We start from the raw sequence: 24,444 nt of genomic DNA, 5'->3' as shown, positions 1-24,444 counted from the left end.
TGATCAAACTCTTATCTGCCACAAGTGTATCCAATCAATGTGGAGAAATGCGAAGTCATCAATTTTGGACCCAAGAAAAATAGATCAGAGCATTTTACATATGGCTGAAAGCTAGGAACGTGGAGTAGCAGAGTTTTCAAAGATCACTGATGGTAGTGGATTGATAAAACATGTCTTCAATCAGATAGATATCAACAGCAATAAAACAGTAATAGGAACTGAACTAACTCGGGAGAGGCCGGTATCCCGTCATCCTCTACTTACATGCGGAGAGTCCTTGACAGATCCAGCTCCCTCAGAGCTAGCTCTCAGTTATCAGGATGTTTGACTCTGTTCTTATCTGTCAGCCAAAGCTCCCTGATTGGGGCTGTTAATCTGGGAACCCATTCTGAGGTGCATCTGGTTGACCTTGTCACAATCAGTGCAGGAATGTTCTTGGTTCAGTCAGGCATTTAAAACAAAGCATAGGGCAAGTGACTGAAGTGTTAATGAGCGGGGGGCACTTTGGACCATTGATCATAATTCTATTAGTTTTAAAGCCATTATGGAAAAGGACAGGCCCTGTACAAAAAGTTAACGTTCTAAATTGGAGTAAGGCCAATATTGACTGTATGACACAAGAACTTTCAAAAAGTTGATGGGGGTAGACTGATCACAGGCAAAAGGGATAACTGGAAAGTAGAAGGCTTTCAAAAGTGAGATATTGAGAATTCAGCGTCAGTATGTTCCTGTGAGAGTAAACTGCAGGCTGATAGTAGGGAAAAATGGATGACTGGAGATATCAAGGCTTCAGCCCAAGAGAACAAAGAAGCCAAGAATCTCTTTAAGAGTACAAGGTGGAGTAGAGGCATGCTTAGGAGAGAAATCAGGAGGGCAAAAACAAAATGTGACAGACTTGGAAGATTAGGTTAAGGATAATCCAAAGTGATTCTACAAGTATATTAAGGAGAAAAGAACAACCAGGGAGAGAACAGGTCCACTTAGAGGTCAGCTAAATGTGGAACCACATAAGATGGGAGAGATACGAAAAGACATGGAAGCTAGGGAAATAAAATACTGATGTCTTGAAAACAGTCCGCATTATAGAACAGGTGATGCTGGAAGTCTTAAAAAGATAGATAAATCTCCACAAGAGGGATATGGACCAAACGCAGGTAAATTGGTCTAGCGTAGTTTGGGACACTTGATTGGTTTGTAGGAGTTGAACTAGAAGGTCTGTTTCCACGCTGTATGACCATTACCCGATCAAGTGTATCCTACAACATTGTGGGAAGTTAAGGAAGAAACTGCCAAGCCTCTAGCAGGCATACATTTACAACCATGGGTGAGGTGCCAGAAGATTAGAGAGGGGGCTAATATTGTGACTTTATTTAAGAATAGCTGCAAGAAGCTGGCAAACTGTAGACTGGTGAGCCAGACATCAGTTGTGGTTAATTTGTGGGAGGGGACTCAGACAGGATTTACATTTATCTGGAGAGACAATGACTGTTCAGGGATTGAGAGCATGGGAAATCATGTCTCTCAAATTTGCGGAGGGCAGTGAAATAGATATAGTCTACATGAACTATAGCAAGGCCTTTGACAAGGTTCCACATCGTAGACTGGTTTGTAAAGTTATATCACGTGGAATTCAGAAACAGCTTGCCAATTGGGTAAAATGTTGTCTTGACCGTAGGAGAGGGAGGGTGAAAGTGGGAGGGTTGCTTTTTGGACTGGAGCCCTAGGTCCAGTAATGTTCTGCAGCGATCAGGTCATTTACATGAATGATTTAGATGAGAATACAAAAAGCACTGTTAGTAATTTTATAGATGACGCCAAAATTGGTGGTTGTAGACACTGAAGGTTACCTGAAATTACAAAGGGATCTTGATCAACTGGGCCAGTAGGCCGAGAAACATCAAATGGAGTTTAATTTGGATCTCCACTTCTTTGTGAAGCAGTAGCGCGAGCGGGAGCTTGGACCAGGGGCCTGTCGGGAAGACCATGAGTCAGAGATTTTAAATCTTTACAAAGCTTACCTTGAGCATTGGAGCCTTCCATTTCTTTGTGAAGCAGCAGTGCGAGCGGGAGCAGAGGTTTCTGGGAAGAGAGGGACTTTTTTTTTCATCCTTCAGCTATATAAGTGATCGCTGTGTAAACCTGAGACCCTACCCTTGTAGGGCCTCCCACCCATCTACCTCCTCTAACCTTATACACCAGGGACAAATCGAGGTAAGCTTCTCTTTTTTTTAAACTTTCTGTTTAGGGGATTAGCAAGGATGGCAGTGCAGGTAGAGGAATGTTCCTCCTGCATGATGTATGAGGCGAGGGACGACATTATTGTCCCATCCAAATACGTGTGCAGGAAGTGCACCCAACTCTTGCTCCTCCAAGACCGCATTAGGGAACTGGAGCAGGAGCTGGATGAACTTCGGATCATTTGGGAGGCAGAGTCAGTGATAGACAAGAGTTATAGGGAAGTAGTTACTCCTAAGCGTGAAGAAAGCTGGGTAACTGTCAGAAGGGGGGAAAAAAAGCAGTCAGTGCAGGGATCCCCTGTGGTCGTTCCCCTGAAAAACAAGTATACCGTTTTGGATACTGTTGGTGTGGGGTGGGGGGGGTGAACTTACCAGGGGTATACAGTAGGGTGCAGGTCTCTGGCATAGAGTCTGTCCCGCTTGCACAAAAAAGGGAAGGGGGGATAGGAAGAGAGTGATAGTCATTGGGGACTCAATAGTTAGAGGGACTGATATAAGGTTTGCTGGGAACGAAAGAGACTCACGGTTGGTGTGTTGCCTCCCAGGTGCCAGGGTCCTTGATGTCTCAGATTGTGTCTTTGGGGTCCTGAAGGGAGAGGGTGACCAGCCCCAAGTCGTGGTCCACGTAGGCACCAACGACATAGGTAGAAAGAGGGATAGGGATGTCAGAGAGGATTTCAGGGAGCTAGGGTGGAAGCTGAGAGCTAGAACAAACAGAGTGGTTATCTCTGGTTTGTTACCCGTGCCACGTGACAGCGAGGCAAAAAAACAAGGAGAGACTTCAGCTGAACACATGGCTGCAGGGATGGTGCAGGAGGGAGGGCTTCAGGTACATGGACAATTGCGGCTCATTCTGGGGAAGGTGGGACCTCTACAAACAGGACGGTCTACACTTGAACCAGAGGGGTACTAATATCCTGGGTGGGAAATTTGCTAGTGCTATTAGGGTGGATTTAAACTGGCGCAGAAGGGGGATGGGAAACTGAGGTGCAGTCCAAGTACACAGGAGGATGAGAGTAGGGAGGACATGGGCAGGACCTCACAGTCACAGGAGTGTGCTGGCAGCTGCAAGTTGGGTTGAAGTGTGTCTCCTTTAATGCAAGGAGTATCCGGAAAGGTAGGTGAACTTGCAGCTTGGAAAGGTACCTGGGACTTCGATGTTGTGGCCATTTTGGAGACATGGATAGAGCGGGGTCAGGAATGGATGTTGCAGGTTCCAGGGTTTAGATCTTTCATTAAGGTCAGGGAAGGTGGTAAAAGAGGGGGAGGTGTGGCTTTGTTAGTCAAGGACAGTATAACGGTGGCTGAAAGAACTTTTGATGAGGACTCGTCTACTGAGGTTGCCGAGGAAGGTTTGTCGACTGAGTCAGTACAGGTGGAAGTTAGGAACAGCAAGGGAGCAGTCACCTCATTGGGGGTTTTCTACAGACCCCCAAATAGCAGTAGGGAGATCGAAGAACTCATAGGCCGGCAGATGGTTGAAAAGTGCAAACGTAGCAGGGTTGTTGTTATGGGTGACTTCAACTTTTCCAATATAGATGGAACCTCCCTAGTGCAGATGGTTTGGATGTAGCCGTTTTTGTCAGGTGTGTTCAGGAGGGTTTCCTTACTCAGTATGTGGGCAGGCCATTTTGGATTTGGTGCTCTGCAATGAGCCAGGACAGGTGTCAGATGTCGCGGTGGGAGAACACTTTGGTGACAGTGACTACAACAGCCTCACATTTACCATAGCCATGGAAAGGGAAAGGAGCAGTTACCAGGGGAAAATAGCTTCCTTTTCCCCAGTTAAATATGACGCTATCAGGCAAGAGTTGGGAAGTACAGATTGGGAGCAATTGTTCCACAGAAGGGGCACAACAGACATGTGGAGACTGTTTAAGGAGCAGTTGTTGCGAGTGATGCATAAATTTGTTCCTCTGAGACAGTTAAGATTAAAGGAGCCTTGGATAATGGGAACAGAGGTGCTTCTCGTCAAAAAGAAAATGGCAGCGTACGTAAGGTGGAGGAAGCAAGGGTCTAGCACAGCTTTAGAGGATTACAGGCTTGCTCGGAAGGAGCTCAAAAGCGGACTGAGGAGGGCCAGGAGGGGGCACGAGAAAGGCTTGGCAGGGAGGATTAGGGAGAACCTGAAGGCATTTTACTCATACGTGAGAAATAAGAGAATGATCAGGAAGAAGGTAGGGCCGATCAGGGATAGCGTAGGGAACTTGTGCGTGGAGTCTGTATAGATAGGGGAAGCCCTAAATGAGTTTTTTGCTTCGGTTTTCATTAAGGAAAGAGACCTTGTTGTGAATGAGAACTTTGAGGAGCAGGAAAACAGGCTTGAACAGATCAAGATTGAGCAAGTTGATGTGCTGGAAATTTTGGCAAACATTAAGATTGATAAGTCCCCAGGGCCAGACCAGATTTATCCTAGGTTGCTCCGGGAAGCGAGAAAGGAAGTTGCTAAGCTGCTGGCAAAGATCTTTGCTTCCTCACTCTCCACGGGAGTTGGAAGATTGGAGGGAGGCAAATGTTGTTCCTCTTTTCAAGAGAGGGAATAGAGAAATCCCTGGAAATTATAGACCAGTCAGTCTTACATCTGCGGTCAGCAAGGTTTCAGAAAGAATTCTGAGGGATAGGATTTATGACTATTTGAAAAAGCATAGCATGATTAAAAGGGAGTCAGCATGGCTTTGAGGGGGGCAGGTCATGCCTCACAAATCGTATGGAGTTCTTTGAGGAGGTCACAAGGCAGGTTGACGAGGGTTGAGCAGTGGATGTGGTGTACATGGACTTCGGCAAGGCATTTGATAAAGTTCCCCACGGCAGGCTCATTCATAAAGTCAGGAGGTATGGGATACAGGGTGATTTGGGTGTCTGGATACAGAATAGGTTAGCTGACAGGAGGCAGAGAGTGGTTGTAGACGGTAAGTATTCTGCCTGGAGGTCAGTGCTGAGTGGTGTCCCACAGGGCTCTGTTCTTGGGCCTCTGCTCTTTGTAGTTTTTATAAATGACTAGGATAAGGAGGTTGAGGGGTGGGTTAGTATGTTTGCTGATGACACAAAGATTGGAGGTGCCATTGATAGTATCGTGGGCTATTGCAGGCTTCAGCGAGACATTGACAGTACGCAGACCTGGGCTGAGAAATGGCAGATAGAGTTCAACCTGGATAAATGTGAGGTGACGCATTTTGGAAGGTCGAACTTAAATGCTGAATATAGGATTAAAGGCAGGATTCTCGGCAGTGTGGAGGAGCAGCGGGACCTTGGTGTTCAAGTGCATAGCTCCCTCAAAGTTGCCACCCAAGTGGATAAGGTTGTTCAGAAAGCATATGGTGTTTTGGCTTTTACTAACAGGGGGATTGAGTTTAAGAGCCGTGAGGTTATGCTGCAGCTCTACAAAGCCCTGGTGAGACCACACTTGGAATACTGTGTCCAGTTCTGGTCGCCCTATTATAGGAAAGATGTGGAGGCTTTGGAGAGGGTGCAAAGGAGGTTTACCAGGATGCTGCCTGGACTGGAGGGCTTGTCTTATGAGGAGAGGTTGACTTAGCTCGGACTTTTCTCTCTGGAGAGAAGGAGGAAGAGAGGTGTCCTGATTGAGGTGTGTAAGGTAATAAGAGGCATGGATGTAGTCGATAGCCAGAGACTTTTCCCCAGGGCAGGACTGACTGCCACGAGGGGTCATAGTTTTAAGGTGTTAGGAGGAAGGTATAGAGGAGACGTCAGAGAGAGGTTCTTCACCCAGAGAGTTGCGAGCGCATGGAAGAGTTTGCCAGTGGTAGTCATGGAAGCGGAGTCATGAATGACATTTAAGCGGCTGCTGGACATGCACATGGACAGCAGTGAATTGAGGGGAATGTAGGTTAGGTTATTTTATTTTTGGATTAGAATTATTCCATGGCACAACATCGTGGACTGAAGGGCCTGTACTGTGCTGTACTTTTCTATGTTAACTGTTCTAAATGTGATATGTTGCATTTTAAGGGAAGAACTTAGATAACAAGTTGTAGAGCTGGATGAACACAGTCAATCATAAGGCCCCAGGGAGCGCTGTCAAAAGGCGAGACCCAGGGGTTCAGGTACATAGCTCTTTGAAAGTTGCCTCACAGGTAGACAGGGTGGTAACTTGCCTTCATTGCTCAGACCACTGAGTACAGGAGTTGTGATGTCATATTGCAGTTGTACAGGACGTTGGGGAGACCACTTTTGGAGTATTACGTGCAATTCTGGAAAAGGTTCAGAAAAGATTTACAAGGATGTTAATGGGACTGATGGTTTGGATTATAACAGGAGACTGGACAGGCTGGGACTTTCTTCATTCGAGTGTCAGAGGTTGAGGGATGACCTTTAAAAGGGATTTATAAAATCATGAAGGATACAGATAAGGGGAATACCAAAAGGTCGGTTCCTAAGTTGGTGAGTTTAAAACTCCAGGGCATAGTTTTAACGTGAATGGAGAAAGATTAAAAGCGACCTGAGGGGCAACTTCTTCCAGAGGGTTTATGTATGGAAATGAGCTGCCGGGAGAGTGGTAGATACAGCTATGGTTACAACATTTAAAAAATATTTGGACAGGTATATGAATAGGAAATGTCTACAGGGATACAGGCCAAGCGCAGGCAAGTGTGAGTAGTTTACGTTGGGAAACCTGTTTGGTACAGACTAGTTGGACTGCAGGGTCTGTTTCCGAGCTGTATTCAGCTAGCTTCATTCTAAACAAACCTAAGTGTCAGTCTGGATATTCAGAGGGAGTGTGGGCTCAAACTCACACTAAAACTCGAACTCAAACTCAGGACTTGAGCTCAGAAGCTCAGTTGACATTTCAGCCTATAGCAGCAGGACTGCGGACTTAGAAGGGTTCATTCTCCTCATAGAATGTTAAACATTGACCATCAGCTTATTTCATGGTATCAGAAAGATGCTAAAGAACCCAATGTAGTATATGAAAAGGCACTGTGGACTCTGCAACTGACCTGGTGAACATTATACGCGATATCAAACAGAGTAACATGGTTATACTATGACTTGCAATCATGTTATCGCTATTTAATTTTCAATTATTTCAGCCAAGTGTGAAATTATCCCGTGACAATTCTTCAATCCTGCGCTACAGCAGAAAAACCTTGTTCACAGGAACTGAGAGATAGCAGTAGGGTTACAGTACCATAGCATGGGTTTCTGACCTGTAACACTCAATACCAAAAGCACCACCCTGTAGTTTATGTATCAAGTCTCTTATATAGCGAGTAAGTGGATTTTTAAAAATTCATACAGCCATGTGCACTTAAACTTATATACATTCTTCCTCAATATGATTTTCTGAAATAACAGATTGTGATTACTGCATTCATTTGGGAACAGTCTTAAAGAGCTGAACAGCCTACCTCTGTTGCTATGTTCACCTCATTGTTATTTGACAGATATTGCAATGTGCATCTGCAGTGACCACAATTCTGGACATGATAATATGCACGCAAACCATGTTCAGTAAAGTGGATATCCTCTCTACTTCACTCACCCTCAAAATAAAACCATTCACGGGTGCAATCGCTCTAAAGGAATTATACTATAGGCCGCCCAATAGCCACCGAGACATTGAGGAACAAATATGTAGGCAGGCAATGGAAGGATGCAATAACAAAGGAGTTGTCATTCAGGGTGACTTTAAATTCTTCAGTATTGACTGGGACTTCCTTACAGCAAGAGGCTTAGACAGGGCAGAACTTAAGTGCAGCCAAGAGGGTTTCTTGAAACAAGTATGTGGATAGTCTAACTAGAGGAGGGGTCATACTGGACCTTGTATCAGCTAATGAGCCTGGCCAGGTGACTGATCTTTCAGTGGGAGTGCATTTTGGAAACAGATCGCAACTCTAGGTTTTAAGTTAGCTCTCAGGTGAGGATAAGTCAGGATCATGCGGGAAGGAACTAAATTGGGGGAGGGAAATTTGTGTCAGTTTCAGGCAGGAGCTAGAGACTGTTACCTGGGCGGAGCCGTCATCAGGCAAGTCCACATTTGACATGTGCGAACTATTTAAAGACCTGCTGGGGAGAGAGACTGGCATGTTCCAGTAAGAAAGAAGGACAAGGATAGTAAGGTAAGGGATGCTTGGACAAGGACAATTGTGAATTTAGTCAAAAGGGGGGGAAAAAAAAACATTAGGTTTAGAAAGTTAGTATCAGACAGGGCCTGTGGAATATAAAGAAAGCAGGGCAGAACACAAGCAGGGAATTAGAAGAGCCAGAAGGGACCATGAAATGACGTAGGCAAGTAGGGTTAAACAGAATCCCGAGGCATTGTAATAGATACATTAAAAATGAAAGGATAATTAGGGAGAAGGTAGGACCACTCAAGGATAAAGGAGGGAACTTGTGCTTGGAGGCAGAGGATGTTGGCGAGATCCTACTTTGCATCAGTATTCACCCAGGAGAAGGGTATAGAGGGTAGTGAGATTTGCGTGGAGCAAGGGGGGGGGGGGGGGGAGATTGCTGAGGCCTTGACCAAGACTGATGTATTCTTGCTAGCCACTGGAGCTGTCCCAGAGGACTGGCAAGTAGCCAATGTTGTTCCTCTGTTTGAGGACAAAAAAAGGGATAATCCTGGATGTGAGTTTGCTCACTGAGCTGGAAAGTTAGTTTTCAGACATTTCGTCACCATTCTAGGTAACATCAGTGAGCGTCCGGTGAAGTGCTGGTGTTATGTCCCGCTTTCTATTTATCTGTTTAGGTTTCCTTGGGTTGGTGATGTCATTTCCCATGTTGATGTCATTTCCTGTTCTTTTTCTCAGAGGGTGGTAGATTGACTCCAAATCAATGTGTTTGTTGATGGAGTTCCAGTTGGAATGCCATGCTTCTAGGAATTCATGTGCAGGTCTCTATTTGGCTTGTCCGAGGATGGATGTGTTGTCCCAATCAAAGTGGTGTCCTTCCTCATCTGTGTGTAAGGATACTAGTGATAGTGGGTCATGTCGTTTTGTGGCTAGTTGATGTTCATGTATCCTGGTGGCTAGCTTTCTGCCTGTCTGTCCAATGTAGTGTTTGTCACAGTTCTTGAAAGGTATTTTGTAGATGACGTTCGTTTTGCTTGTTGTCTGTATAGGGTCTGTTAAGTTCATTAGCTGCTGTTTTAGTGTGTTGGTGGGTTTGTGGGCTACCCTGATGCCAAGAGGTCTGAGTAGTCTGGCAGTCATTTCGGAAACATCTTTGATGTAGGGGAGAGTGGTTATGGTTTCTGGGCACATTTTGTCTGTTTGTTTGGGTTTGTTGCTGAGGAATCGGCGACTGTGTTCATAGGGTACCCGTTCTTTTTGAATACGTTGTATAGGCGATTTTATTCTGCTGTTCGTAGTTCCTCTGTGCTGCAGTGTGTGGTGGCTTGTTGGAATAATGTTCTAATGCAGCTTCGTTTGTGGGTGTTGGGATGGTTGCTCCTGTAGTTCAGTATTTGGTCTGTATGTGTTGTTTTCCTGTAGACGCTGGTTTGAAGTTCCCCATTGGCTGTTCGCTCTACTGTGACATCTAGGAATGTTGTTTTCCTCCTCTTTTGTGAATGTTATGCCAGTAAGGGTATTATTGATGGTCTTGAAGGTTTCCTCTAAATTTGTTTTGTTTAGTGATGACAAAGGTGTCATCCATGTAGCGGACCCAAAGTTTGGGTTGGATGAATGGCAGAGCTGTTTGTTCGAGTCTCTGCATTACTGCCTCTGCTAAGAACCCTGATATCAGAGATCCCATGGGCGTACTGTTGGTTTGTCTGTGGGTTTTGTTATTGAAAGTGAAGTGCGTGGTGAGGCATAGGTCCACTAGCTTGATGATGTTGTCCTTGCTGATGAGGTTGGTGGTGTATGAGTTTTTGGTTCTTCTAATAGTGTAGTCAGTGTTTCTTTGGCCAGGTTGATGTTGATGGAGGTGAACAGGGCAGTTACGTCAAAGGAGACCATTATTTCATCCTCTTATATCTTGGTGTCTTTGATGGTGTTCAGGAATTCTTGGGTGGAGCGAATGGAGTGGTGCAAGTCTTCTACTAGGTGTTTTAGTCTTTGGTGTAGTTCCTTGGTTAATCTGTACGTTGCTGTTCCAGATAGTGAGACTATGGGTCTGAGGGGGGGCTCCTGGTTTGTGAATTTTTGGTAGTCCTAGAAGCGTGGCATGTTGGATCCATCTGGTTTCATTTTTTGGAAGTCTCTCTTGTTTAATTCTCCAGATTTTTGAAGTTTTTTGAGTAAGGCTATGATTGGGTTCTCTAGTTGTGGGGTTGGGTCTATCGCCACCTGTTGGTAAGTGTCAGTATCTGCAAGCAGTGCATTTGCTTTCTCAGTGTAGTCTGTTCGGTTTAAAATGACTGTCAAGCGTCCTTTGTCTGCAGGTAGGATAATGATGTTTTTATCTTTTTTGAGTCCTTTTAGTGCTTTCCTTTCTTGTGTATTGAGTGTGTTTCCTTCCTTTTTCCTGCTTAAATGTTGGTGCGACTGTCTGTCTGGGATAATCCAGAAAACTGCAGACTGGTGAGTGTCACACTGGTGGTTGTTACTGGAAAGAATTCTTAGGGATAGGATTTACATGCATTTGGAAAAGCATGGTCTAATTGGGGGAGAGTCAGCATGATTTCGTGCAGGGCATGAGTTAATAACTTGACTGAATTTGGAGGAAGTGATGAAGATGATTTGAAGGGAAAGCAGTGGATGGTGTCTGCACAGCTTTTAGAACATAGAACATAGAACAGAACAGCACAGATTTTAGTAAGGCTTTTGCCAAGGTCTCTCATGGTAGGCTCATCCAGAAGATTGAGATGCATGGGACTACAGTGACTTGGCTTTGTGGATTCAGAATTGGCCTTTTTATTTTTCTTTATTCATTCACGTGATGAGGGTGTCGCTGGGTGGACAGCATTTATTGCCCAGACAGCCATTAAGAGTCAACCACATAGCTGTGGGTCTGGGGTCACATGTAGGCCAGACCAGGTAAGGATGGCAGTTGGTTTTTCTGACAAACAATGGATTCACAATCATTAAATTCTTAATTTCAGATATTTATTGAATTCAAATTCTATCTGCTGTGGTGAGATTCAAACCGGGTCCCTAGAACGTTATCTGGGTCTCTGGATTAACAGTACAGCGATAATACCAATAGGCCATTGCTTTCCACTGATGGCTAACCCATTGAGGACAGAGGGTAGTGGTGGAAGACTGTTTTTCAGGCTGGAGGTCACTGACTACTGGTGTTTCACAGGGATTTGTACTGGGATCTTAGCTATATGTGATATATATAAATGACTTGGATGAAAATGCAGATGGGTGGGTTAGTAAGTTTGCAGACAATACAAAGATGTGTGGAGTTGTGGATAATGTAGAAGGTTGTCAAAGGGTACAAGTGGTGTATATATCAGTTGCAGATATGGGTGGAGCAATAGCAGATGGAGTTTAATCCATTTAAGTGTGAGATGGTGCACTTTCGGAGATCAAATGTTAAGGAAAAGTATACACTTAGTGTAGCACTCTGAATGGCACTGATGTACAGCAAGATCTTTCGGTTCAAGTCCATAGCTCTTTCAAAGTGGCCACACAAGTAGATAGGATAGTGAACGTAGCATATGGCATGCTTGCCTTTATTGGTCAAAGAACTGAGCACAAGAGTCAGGATGTCATGTTGCAGCTTTATAAGGCTTTGGTTAGGCCCCACTTTAGAGTTTTGTGATCAAATCTGGTTGCCACATTACAGGAAGGATGTGGAGGCTTTGGAGAAGGTGAAGAAGAGGTTTGCAGGATGCTGCCTGGCTTAGAGAGGGTATGAGCTATAAGGAGAGGCTAGGAAAAAGAAAAACTCTGGTGGCTTCCTCAAGTGGCACAGGCTGAGGGGAGACTTGATTGAAGCCTATAAAATTATGAGACGCATAGGCAGGGCTGATAGTCAAAAATCTTCTTCCCAGAGTTGAAATGTCAAGTATTAGGGGGCATACATTTAAGGCGAGGCGGTGTAAGGTTCAAAGGAGAGATGTGAGGGACATGTCTTTTACTCAGTGGTAGGAGTCTGGAACATGTTGCCATGTAGTGGAGAGATTAGTGGAGGGAAAGGGCATTTAGAAGACTTATAGACAAGCACATGCATGCAAGGAATGGAGATATATATACACCAAGGGCAGGAATAAGTGATTAGTTTCATTTGGCATCATATTTGGCGCATCATCATGAGCCGAAGGGCCCATTCCTGTACTGTACCCCTATGTTTTATGTTCATGCTGAGCACTATATCCATAGCTTCTCATTATTGTTAGATAAATCATGGGTACAATCATTTCACTCTACAGCCCTCAAATATCCTCCAGCAACCAAAAACCAAGCTTTTCTAAGTGAAATCACTGAAACCACACTGCTTGGAGATGTAACAAAAAGTGTAGAGCTGGATGAACACAGCAGGCCAAGCAGCAGCATCTTAGGAGCACAAAAGCTGATGTTTCGGGCCTAGACCTTTCATCAGAAAAGGGGGAGGGGGAGACGGATAGAGAAGATGATAAATAGATTTTTAAACCATAAAAGGAATAGAGGGTTATTGTGCGTAGGTGGATAAATGCAGCTGAATCCACAAAATGATGAGCCACAATCTTACTGAATAAGGTCAGAGGTCACAAGACACTAGGTTATAGCCTAATAGCTTTATCTGAAATCACAAGCTTTTAGAGTACTGCTCGTTCATCACATCACCTGAAGTAGCAGCGCTCCAAAAGCTGAGGATTTCAAATAAATCCGTTGGATAAAGCCTAGTTTGTGTGACTACGGACCTTGTCCACCCTGGTCCAACATCAGCACCTTCGTATCATAGCAATGATGTTATTAAATGGCACAGCAGGCTCAAGGGGCAAGATGGTCTACCCCTGCTCCCATTTCTTACGTAAATCAGTTTCCAGTGACAGAAGCTTCAAAAACCATAAGACTGAAGTTTGAAAGTGACTAGTAAAAGAACGAGGGAGGGGATCTTTTTCTAAGGAACACTGCAGTAATTTCTGATGAAGTGAATTATACACCCCAACTGAGTGAGGAATTAGAATTCAATGGTAACTCTCAAAAGACATATTGGGATAAATACGGGAGAGGAAGTCACTTACATAGCCAGCCAGAGAGAAAAGATGTAAATTGATCACTGTCAAAGAGCCACAATGTATCACACGGTTTCCTCCTGTGTTATATCATCCACTAAAGAACTGATTGAATGGCATCATTTGGGAGGTCCCTAAACAGCTGTATTTCCAGATTCACTTTCAAGATTGAAAATAAAACATTTCAAAAGCTAAATATCTAAAGGCTGCTAACCACAAATACTGTAGATTGATGATAAATACTGCAACACAATGAATCAGGTTAACCAGTGCTTAATGGATGAAAAGAGTGAAAATTAAAAAATAAACTCAAAAAAATTACTATGGTTAACATTTACATTGGTGAAAAGTTAGAAAATAAGCCTTACCAGAGAGCACAGAGATTATTTTTAACAATGCCTTGTGTTTTTTCATCAGTAGCTTTTTCTCCAAATAAAGTTTATGTCCTTGCTGACACAGATTTTGAATTTCACTGATGGCCTGTGGTGACAATTAAGTAAAAGTTTTATGAATGGAGCAATATTATATACTGTCAACAGCAATCATTCAAAAGTCATGTCATCATCTAAAGATTACAATAAGTTAGAATACACTGATTTATACCCTTATTTTTCTATTTTTGTTTAATGCAGAATTACAATAAGACATTTCTATTTATGGCTTGTCCAAGTTCCTACACTGCACTGAATACAAGTTTAATTAGTGCGTAATAAGTTTTTGACAGCTTGGTGACTATTTGTGTAAATGAAGCTTGCCTGATCCTTAATCAAAGGGACCAGCTGGGTGACCATCTTCAAGTCAATCAATGACAAGCCAGATAAGGATATTTAAACAAATGATATACCATTTCGGGCAGCGCATTAGTGTACCAAAAGTATATAAAGCAGATAGATTGTAACATCTGATTTGATAAAAGTGATTAAGTCAATTACCCTCTCTCAACCTCACACAACCAAATGTGCATTCAGCAGCAGGAAGGACCACCAATTAGTTGATGATTCCTTCAAGTAAAACTAACTTCACATTAGTTGCTGATTTGTTTCTACGGCTGCTTGTGTGATTGGAGCAGTGTTGGGTTTCCTGAGCATTTTAAAGTTGCTAACATTTACAGGGATTGCTTGGAGATGCTGAAAGTCTTGGTGCTGACATCAAGAATTCTGCATAAACCATTTCCTCCCAACATGAGCAGAGTAATCTGCAACCAGCTTAGAATACAGTGGTAACACATAAACATCACTCCCAAATGACATTGTGGGTCAACCCACAGCAGGTGGACTGCAGTGATTTAAGAAGGCAGCTCACCACCACCACCACCACCTTCTCAAGGCCAACTGGAAACAGGCAATAAATGCTGGCAAGCCAGTGAGGCTCACATCCCACAAATGAATTTAAAGAGTAAAGATAATATGCAGCATGTAAAATCAGAGACAACAAACAGATGGTCATAAAACAACGTAGAAGAATAACAAATTCAGTATTTTCAGGCTTAGAAAGGGCACAGAAACAACTCCTCAGTGAGCCACTATTTCCTAGTCAAAGTAGGACAAAGGGGCACTGCTCCAAAACCTTGGTGATTTCAAATAAATCAGTTGGACTATAACCCAGTGTCGTGAGACTTCTGACTTTGTCCACCCAATGCCAATGCCAGCGCCTCAACATCACCACTGGAAGTACTTCAGGATGGATATCTCAGGACTTGAGACAGCTTTAACTATGATCTCTCCTTCTTTCAACTCCCAGACATGCAGCTTACTAATAGCCTCTTGGAGTGTTGCCTTTTTATTGGGTGGGGTATTTAAAAATCAGACCATATTCTGGCATCAACCATTATTTTCAGACCTTAGTGGAACATATCTTTTCAGGAAATACGAGATTTATGGGCAAAAATAAACAAAACACTAAAGGAAATTCTTTAACAAACCTCATCAAGAATAGCACGTTTAGAAACCCGCTCGTCCTCAAACAGCAGCTCCCTTAACTCACTGAAACGTTTCTGCATAAGTTTGCGCCACTCTCTCTCTCTAATAGTGTGCAGCAGTGGATTCTTTCTGCTTTTCCTCAGCTCCGATGAATTGTAAATCTTTAAAACAAAAAAAGATTACTTGTTGCATTGACATGCAAGCCCACGACTGCAGAAGGTATCTGATCTTTAAGCCCTCTTTGTCTACAGGTTAAGTTCCAGAGGACTGGAGGATTGCAAATGTTGTGCCCTTGTTCAAGAAGGGCAGTAGGGATGACCCAGGTAATTATAGACCAGTGAGCCTTACGTCTGTTGTAGGGAAAGTTTTGGAAAGGATTATAAGAGATAGGATTTATGATCATCTAGCAAGCAACAATTTGATTGGAGATAGTCAGCACGGATTGGTCAAGGGCAGGTCATGTCTCACATACCTAAGTTTTTTGAGAAGGTGATCAAGCATGTGGATGAGGGTAGGGCAGTTGACGTGGTGTACATGGACTTCAGTAAAGCCTTTGATAAGGTTCCACATGGTAGGCTATTGTTGAAAATACAGAAGCATGGGATTGAGGGAGATTTAGCAGTTTGGATTAGAAACTGGCTTTCTGTAAGAAGGTAACAGGTGGTGGTTGATGGAAAATATTCAGCCTGGAGTCAGGTCACTAGTGGTGTGCCTCAAGGATCTGTTTTGGGACCACTGCTGTTTGTCATTTTTAGAAATGACTTGGACGCAGGCATAGGTGGATGGGTTAGTAAGTTTGCAGATGACACTGAAGTCGGTGGAGTGGAGGAGTGTGGAAGAATGTTGCAGGAAGACTTGGATAAACTGCAGAATTGGGCTGAAAGGAAGCAAATAGAGTTCAATGCGGATAAACGTGAAGTGATTCTCTTTGGGAAGAATAATAGGAAGGCAGAATACTGGGTCAATGGAAAGATTCTTGGTGGTGTAGATGTGCAGAGGGATCTTGGCGTCCATGTACATAGATCCCTGAACGTTGCCATCCAGGATGACAGTGTTGTTAAGGTGGCTTACGGTGTGTTACGTTTTATTGGTACAGAGATTGAGTTCCGGAGCTATGATGTAATGCTGCAATTGTAGAAAACATTAGTGTGGCCTCATTTGGAATAATGCGTGCAGTTCTGGTCACCCCATTCCAGGAAGGATGTGGAAGCACTGGAAAAGGTGCAGAAGAGAATTACCAGGATGTTGCTTGGTCTGGAGCGAAGGCCTTATGAAGAAAGGCTGAGGGACTTGGGTCTGTTAGCATTCTTCTCTCCAATGAGAAGAGGGGATTTAATAGAGACATACAAGATGGTCAGAGGATTAGATCGGGTGGACAGTGAGAGTCTTTTTTTGAGGATGATGACGTCAGCTTGTACGAGGGGGCTTAGCTACAAATTGAGGGGTGATAGATTTAAGACAGATGTCACAGGCAGGTTCTTTACTCGGAGTGGTAAGGGCATGGAACGCCTTGCCTGCCAATGTAGTTAACTCAGTCCCATTAGGGGCATTTAAACAGTCCTTGGATAAGCATATAGATTATGATGGGATAGTGTAGGGGAATGGGCTTAGCTCAGTTCATAGGTCGGCGCAACATCGAGGGCCGAAGGGCCTGTTCTGTGCTGTATTGTTCTATTCTATTCTATTTTGTATTCAATTAATCCAGTAAGTTTTGCACAGTCAGGAAGGAGAGATTACATCCAGAACTGATGCAGCCCAAAGTGAGTATATAGTGCAGGGAATTTGGCGAAGAGGTGATTTTTGCTTACTTTTCTTTTGGCTCAATTTGTAAGGTTTTTATTTAACAGGATAAAATGAAGCCCAGGATCAGGGACACAGCACAAGAGTGACACTGCAGGTAAACCATAAGTTTACTGGACTGGTAGCAGGAATTCATTTGACTATTACAGGTTACTTTCAATTAAAAGGTAAATAAGGGAAATACTTACATGTTACAAACTAAAAGACCATCCAGAAATATTTAAAGATCAATTTAACAACAAAGCAAGCAGGAATGCTGGGCCAGGTGATAAGTTATATCTGCATTATGTGGGAGCTGGTGAACCCCATTGTAGTTCATAGTGACCGCATCTCGAACAAGTGTTGGTTGCTTGAGGAACTCCAGCTCAGAGTTCATAAGCTGGAGTCTGAGCTTCAAACACTGCAACACATCAGGAACAGGGAGACTTACCTGGGCACTATATTTCAGGAGGCAGTCACACCCCTTAGATTAACTGCCTTAAATTCAGTCAGCGGTCAGTAAAAGAGGTTGTGACAAGGATCAAGGAAGGTAGAGGATTCCAGTAGATAGTACTGAAGGAACCTCAGCACGTGAGCCTGTTTGAGATTAGGATCTGTAGGGAGCACAGGCATAGCACTGTGGTTCAGGACAGTCATTCAAGAGGGAGGAGAAAAGAGAAATGTAGTTGTAATTGGGGACTGTATAATCACAGGAACAGACATTGTTTTCTATGGCCAGAATCAAGTGTCCTGAAGTTGTATTGCCTGTCTGGTGCCAGAGTTCAAGACGTTTCATCTGGGCTGCAAAGAAACTTGTAGTGGAGGGAAGGATTCAGTTGTCATGGTTCACATAGGTACCAATATAGGTAGATAGAGGAAAGGGGTTCTAAGGAGGAAATATAAGCAGCTACAGCAAGATTAAAATGCAAAACCAACAAGGTAGTTTCTGGATTACCACTTCAACTACATGTTAACTGACACAGGGTCAGCAAGATTAAAATAGAAGAAGTGTGGCTCAAAGATTTGTAAGGGAGAAATGGATTTGAATTCATGGGGCATTGGCACTAGTACTAGGAAAGGAGGGAGGTCCACCTGAATCATGCTTGGGCTGGAGTCATGGCGAATCCATAACTAGGTCTGTAGAGGGGGCTTTAAACTAAGTAGTGGGGGACAGTGTGTTTAGTTGCACGGAAAATTATGGAAAACGTTAAGGGGGAGTAGAGAGCTCCACAAAAGGTTATTAAAGTTTTCAGAACAAGTAATATGACTAAGTTTGGAAACATTCAGGAATCTAACTTCAGGCACAGCCCAATTATCAGAAAGGGGGCAGTCAATGCAGGGCTGAGCGTTTTGAACTTAAACACACACAGTATAATAAACAAGGTAAATGAGTTTGTTATGCAGATTGAAATTGGCAGGTACAACGTGTGGATTTTAGTGGTATGGCTGCAAGGAAAATCGGGGCTGAGGACTAAATATCCAAGAATCAATTGGACAAGCAGATGGGTGGGGGTGGGGGGTGTTGGAGTTGCCTCGTTAGTAAGAAATGAAATTAAACAAACAGCAATACTGAGTCAGAAGGCACAGAATCCACATGGGTAGAGCTGAGGAACTGCAAAGGCAAATAAAATGGGCATTATATACAGGTTTCCAAACAGTAGTGTCAGGATGTGGAACAAAAAAATAAAACAGGAGATATAGAAAAGGCACGTAACAAAAAGACACGATTGTACTTATTATGGGGATTTTCAATATGCAGGTGGAGTGGGGAAAAAGAAAATCAGGGTGGTGGTGGTGGATCCCAAGAAAAGGCATTTGTGGAATGTCAACGAGGTTTTGTTTCAAGAGCAGCTTGTGGTAGAGCCCATTAGGGATCAGGCAATTCTGGATTTGGGGATACGTAATGAGGCAGACTTAAAGTGAAAGAATCCTTAGGGAGCAATGACCATAGTTGATAGATTTCACCACAACAACCGCAACTAACACCCCCCCCCCCCCTTTGGTGGTCGAAAACACCCTTGACCGCATCTCTTGCGTTTCCCGCACCTCTGCCCTCACAGCCCCTCCCTGCAATAAAAATAAAGGCAGAATTCCCTTTGTCCTCACATATCACCCCATTAACCTCCAGATTCAATGCATCATTCTCCGCCACCTGCAATCTGACCCCACCACAAAGGATATACTTCCCTCCCCACCCTTACCTGTTTTCCAGAGAGACCACTCTCTCCGCGACTCCCTCGTCCAATTCACACTCCCCACCAACCTTGGCACCTTTCCCTGCAAACACAGGAGGTGGTACACCTGCCCCTACACCTCCCCTTTCACCTCCATCCCAGGCCCCAAAAAAGACCTTCCACATTAGACAGATGTTCACCTGCACATCCACTATTGTATCCGCTGTTCCCGATGTGGTGTCTTCTGCATGGGTGAGGCCAAGTGGAGGCTCAGAGACCGCTCTGTAGAGGACCTACGCGCGGTTCGTGACAAACAACATCATCTCCTAGTCACAAACAACTTCAACTCCCCATCCCACTCCCTGGATGGCAACGGCCATCCTGGGCCGCCTCCAGTGTCACAACGACACCATCCAGAAACCAGAGGAGCAGCACCTTATATTCCATTGTGGCAGCCTACAGCCCAATAATCTCAATAATCTCTAATCTAATTACTAGCTTCAAAATCTCCCCCCCCCACCCCGCCTCATCCCAAGACCAACCCTATCTCTCATGCCCGCCTCCTTGGCCTGTCAGTCTTCTCTCCCACTTATCTGCCCCTCCCACCTCACTGACCAATTTCCACCACTACCTGCTATCACCATCCCACCTATCTTCCCCACCCCAACCCACCCTCTATTTATTTCAGAGCCCTCTTCACCTTCCCTATTTCTGAAGGGTCTCGACCCGAAATGTCAGCTTTCCTGCTCCTCTGATGCTGCCTGGCCTGCTGTGTTCCTCCAGCTCCATACTGTGTTACCTCAGACTCCAGCATTGGCAGTTCTTTCTATCAGAGATAATATTCACCCTATGGTTCAACAGGGAGAAGCTGTAATAGATGTAACAGTACCACAATTGAGCAAAGGTAACTACAAAGGTATGAGGAAGGAGCTGGCCTGAGTTGACTGGAAGTGGAGCAGCAATGGTAGGTGTTTCTGGGTAATTTGAAAGGCACAGTAGATATTTATTCCCCAAAGAAGAAGAAACATACTAAGGAGGTGATGAGGCAATGATGACTGACAAGGGAAGTCAAGTGCAGCATTAAAGCAAAAGAAGCAGCATACAATTGTGGTGAAGATTTGTGGGAAGACAGCAGACTGGGAAGTCTTTAAAAGCCAGCAGACGATAACTGAAAAAGCAAGAAGCAGGTGCAATATTAGAGTAAGCTAGCTAGTAATAAAAGAAGATTGCAAGAGTTCTTTTGACATATAAAAGTTCAGAGTGAGGCAAGAGTGGACATTGGACTGCTGGAAGATGAGGCTGGAGAAGTAGCAACGGGAACAAAGAAATGGTGGAGAATCTGAACAGGTATTTTGCATCAGTGTTAACAGGGGAAGACACTCACAGCAAACCAAAACTTCTAGAGAGTCACGTGGCAGAGGTGGGCATTGTGACTGTCATTGAGGTGGTACTGGGGGAAGCTTAAAGCTGAAATCACCTTGACCAGATGGACTACAGCCCAGAGTTGTGAAGGATATAGCTGAAAAGATTGTAGAGGCTTTGGTGGTGATCATTAAGTAATCACCGAGTGGGACGTCTCAGAAGACTGGAAAATAGCTAACGTAATACCCTTGTTTAAGAGAGGTGGAAGGCAGAAGACAGGGAACTGTAGGATGGTTAGACTGACCTCAGTCATTGCTAAGATTTGAGAATCCATTATTAAGGATGAGATGAGATTGCGGAGCACTTGAAAATGTGTAGTAAAATAGGCAGGAGTCAGCGCAGCTTCATCAAGGGAGTTCATACTTGACGAATCAGTTCGAATTCTTTGAGAAGGTAATGAGCAAGTTAGACAAAGGAGAACCAGTGGATGTGATCTATGTGGGAGGCAATGGTCTAATGGTATTGTTGCTAGACCGTTAAATCACGAGATCCAGGTAAAAATCTGGGGTCGCGGATTTGAATCGTGCTATGGCAGATGATGAAATCTGTATGCAATTAAAATCTGGAATTAGGAGCCTATGATGACCACAAATCCACTGTCAGAAAATCCCATTGGTTCACTAATGTCTTTTAGGGAAAGAAACTGCCACCTTTACCTGTTCTGGCCTACGTGTGACTCCATAACCAGTGACGTGGTTGATTCTTAAGTGCCCTCTAGGCAATTAGAGATGGGCAATAAATGCTGGCCTAGCTATTGAAGTCCTAGGCACATTAATGAATTTAAAAAAGGACATCTGGATTTCCAATTTGCCTTTAACAATGTGTTGCACAGGAGGCTGCTCAAAAAGATAAGAACCCACTGTGGGTTTTGGGACAAGGTACTGGCGTGGACAGAGGATTAGCTGACATAGTCAGGTACAGTAGGATAAAGTGGTCTTTTGCAAGATGGCAGCAATGACCAGTGAGGTTCCATGGGGGTCTGTGTTGGGACTACAACTATTCAACTTATATACTATACATTAACGATCTGGACAGAGGAGAATTACCTGTTGCTAAGTTTGTAGATGACATCAAGATAGGTGGAGGGACAGGTAGTACTGAGGAAGGAGGTTGCAGAAGGACTTGGACAGGCTAGCAGAGTGGGAAAAGCTGTGACAGATGGATTACAATGCCGGAAGAGTGTGAAGTTATGCACTTTGGTAGGAAGAGGGATAGATACTTTCAAAATGGGGAAAGGCTTCTGAAATGTGAAGTGAAAAGGCACCTGTGAGTCCTAATTCAGAATTCTCTTAAGGGTAATACACAGGGTCATGAGACAGGGAGGCTAATGCAATGTTAGCATTCATTTCATGAGGTCTAGAATACCAGAGATTTACTGCTGAGGCTGTAAAAGGCTCTGGTCACAATGCATTCGAAATATTTTGAGCAGTTTTGGAGACTGTATCTAAGGAAGGATCTGCTTGGGTTGGAGGTGTCAAGAAGAGGTTGACAAGAAGGATCCCCAAGATGAAGAGCTTGTCAGGAGTGGTTGAGGACTCTGGGTCAGCACTCAATGGAGTTCAGAAGGACAAGGAGAGGATCTGATTGAGACTTACAGAATGCTAGAGACCTGGATGGAGTGGATATGGAGTTATTTCCGCTAGGAGGAGATATTAGGACATGGGGCATGGTGTCCTTTGGAACTGACATGAGGGGGAATTTCTTCATACAAGTGGTTAATCTGAGATACTCATTGCCACAGAATGCTGTGGAGGCCAAGTCATTGTGTGTATTTAAGACAGCGACAAATAGGTTCTTCATTAGTATCAGGATCAACAGCAGAGCAGACTTGAGGGGACAAATGGCCTAATTATGCTTCTATAGCTTATGATCTATGGCCCATGGTCAATAGAATACTGGTAAAAGGAAAGACTGAACATTTCTGGCATTTAAGACCAAAGAAATTCCTTCACAATTGCTATCAGGAAATGAACCTGGATACAGACAATTATATACACAAGTTTGCAGTACAGGATCAAGCCAGGATCGATCCCAAAACACTTTAGTACTATTAGGAAAGCTGATTTGATAATTAGTCATGAATTAAGAAGAGTCATCTACCAGGCTGATAAGATTGGATTAATTGACACCTGGACTGCAAATTTAATCAGCTCCAAAATAAATCAGGGATTATAATTTATCAGATAAAGAAAAAACCCAAGAAAGGAAGAACATTTAAAAGAAATAGCCCTGACGGCTGTAGAAAAGTTTGACTTCTGATCTTTAAATGATATTTTACATAGGTTAACCTATGTATTGATAGCTGTACATAGAACATAGAACATTACAGCACAGTACAGGCCCTTCGGCCCTCGATGTTGTCAATATTATGGTAATAAAGCAACTGGGAACAGGGCTTTTGCATCCAATAACAAGGTAACAAATTAAACGAATCGCAAAAAGAATGTGCCAATCTGGAGAAATACACAGCAGCTAGTTAGAACCGGGTCACTCAGTGTTATTCCAGGGTATGTGCAGAAGCCAGGTCACCTGAATTCAACAATGGTTGCAGAGACTTGACAGTCCCAAATGTTTGATGGTCTATCATTCTGTAATTTTGTTTCAAAAGTCAAATTTTACAGACTAACAAAGGCTTATTCTATCAGAATAGACATCACAGGAACTAAAACATCACAAAACAGTACTAAATCAAAGAGAAAGTAAGAACTGCTGATGCTAGAGAATGAGATAACAAGGCGAAGAGTTGGATGAATACAGCAAGCCAGGCAGCAGAGGAGCAGGAAAGCTGACATTTCAGGTCCAGGCCCTTCTTCAGAAAAGCTTCAATCAATTAAATCAACGCTGTAATGAAGATTTACCTTTCTCTTGGGTGAAAACTTGTGAGATTGCGAATAATTGTGAAAATGCCATCTGAAAAAAGAAGATTCAATTATTACAAATACACCCATGCTGAGTGAGAAGAGGATTCAGCCCCTACAGTAGGCTGCAGATGAACAATTCATATTCAAGCAAGCTATGGGCACATACTTGCAGAATGGTAATTTGGGCATGGCGTCGTTTGTGTGTTGTATAGAGCTTTATGCTGAGTTCATCAGGAAGGATGTGAGCCTGAGAAAGGTGACTAGTCCAAGAAACAGGTCTGTAGGTCAAAGCATGGATGATATCATCATTTTCTATTCAGATTCGCTGTCAGTGTGCAGACTCGTGAGCATCTGCAACCAGTTCAAACTGTCCTCGGGAGCCAAAGTAAATCAAGGCAAGAGCGAGGCCATGTCCTTTTTTTGGAACTGGGCTGATCAATCCTTTATCCCCTTCACCATTAGGTCTGATTATCTGAAGGTGCTGGGGCACATGGGACAACTTGGGAGGAGCGTATTACCGAGGTAATGCAGAAACCAGGTTTATGGGAGCACCGGTCCCTCTCCATGATGGGTAAAAACCTGGGCATCAGGTGTGAGGTTGTCTTGGTAGTGCTGTGGGGTTCAGGCTTGGCCAATCCCCAAGCCTGCACCACTGCAGTCACCTGAGCCATCTGCTACTTCATCTGGAAATCAAAGAAACACTATGTCCACAGGGACACCATATACAAAGGTCTGGATAAGGTGGGTACAGTAGATATACCCAACATTGTCCTCATCCTGATGGCCACCTATTTGACTAGAAAGAATGCTGCTGGGGGGTGGGATTTGACACGGATGACACCGTCACGCTTCTCCTTTGCAAAAAAAAGGCAAGGAGAGAGATGCAGTTGTTTTTGTCAAGGCTTGTTCCAAGCAGCTCTGACTCAGCATTCTATCTTCTACAATCTGCAACCTGGGATGCAGACCGAGGATACAAGCTTG

The 24,444-nt window shown here is 43.8% G+C and overlaps 1 protein-coding gene across 4 annotated transcripts in view; it reads right to left on the bottom strand.

The window, feature by feature from the left end:
• Positions 1–24,444, bottom strand: part of LOC125447831 (uncharacterized) — a 145,231-nt gene that overhangs the window by 29,429 nt on the left and 91,358 nt on the right. For all 4 annotated transcript variants that reach the window (XM_048522601.2, XM_048522602.2, XM_048522603.2 and 1 more), the window contains exons 23-25: positions 23,461–23,512; positions 15,230–15,388; positions 13,677–13,788 (exon numbers count right to left, since the gene is read on the bottom strand). In XM_048522601.2, coding sequence (XP_048378558.2) covers positions 13,677–13,788; positions 15,230–15,388; positions 23,461–23,512 — 323 coding nt within the window. The remainder of the gene's footprint in view (positions 1–13,676; positions 13,789–15,229; positions 15,389–23,460; positions 23,513–24,444) is intronic.

This window comes from Stegostoma tigrinum, chromosome 39 (genome assembly GCF_030684315.1).
Source record: "Stegostoma tigrinum isolate sSteTig4 chromosome 39, sSteTig4.hap1, whole genome shotgun sequence".
Classification (NCBI taxonomy): Eukaryota; Metazoa; Chordata; class Chondrichthyes; order Orectolobiformes; family Stegostomatidae; genus Stegostoma; species Stegostoma tigrinum.
Note: the sequence above shows the minus strand (reverse complement) of the source record. Positions and strands in the feature narration are given on the sequence as shown.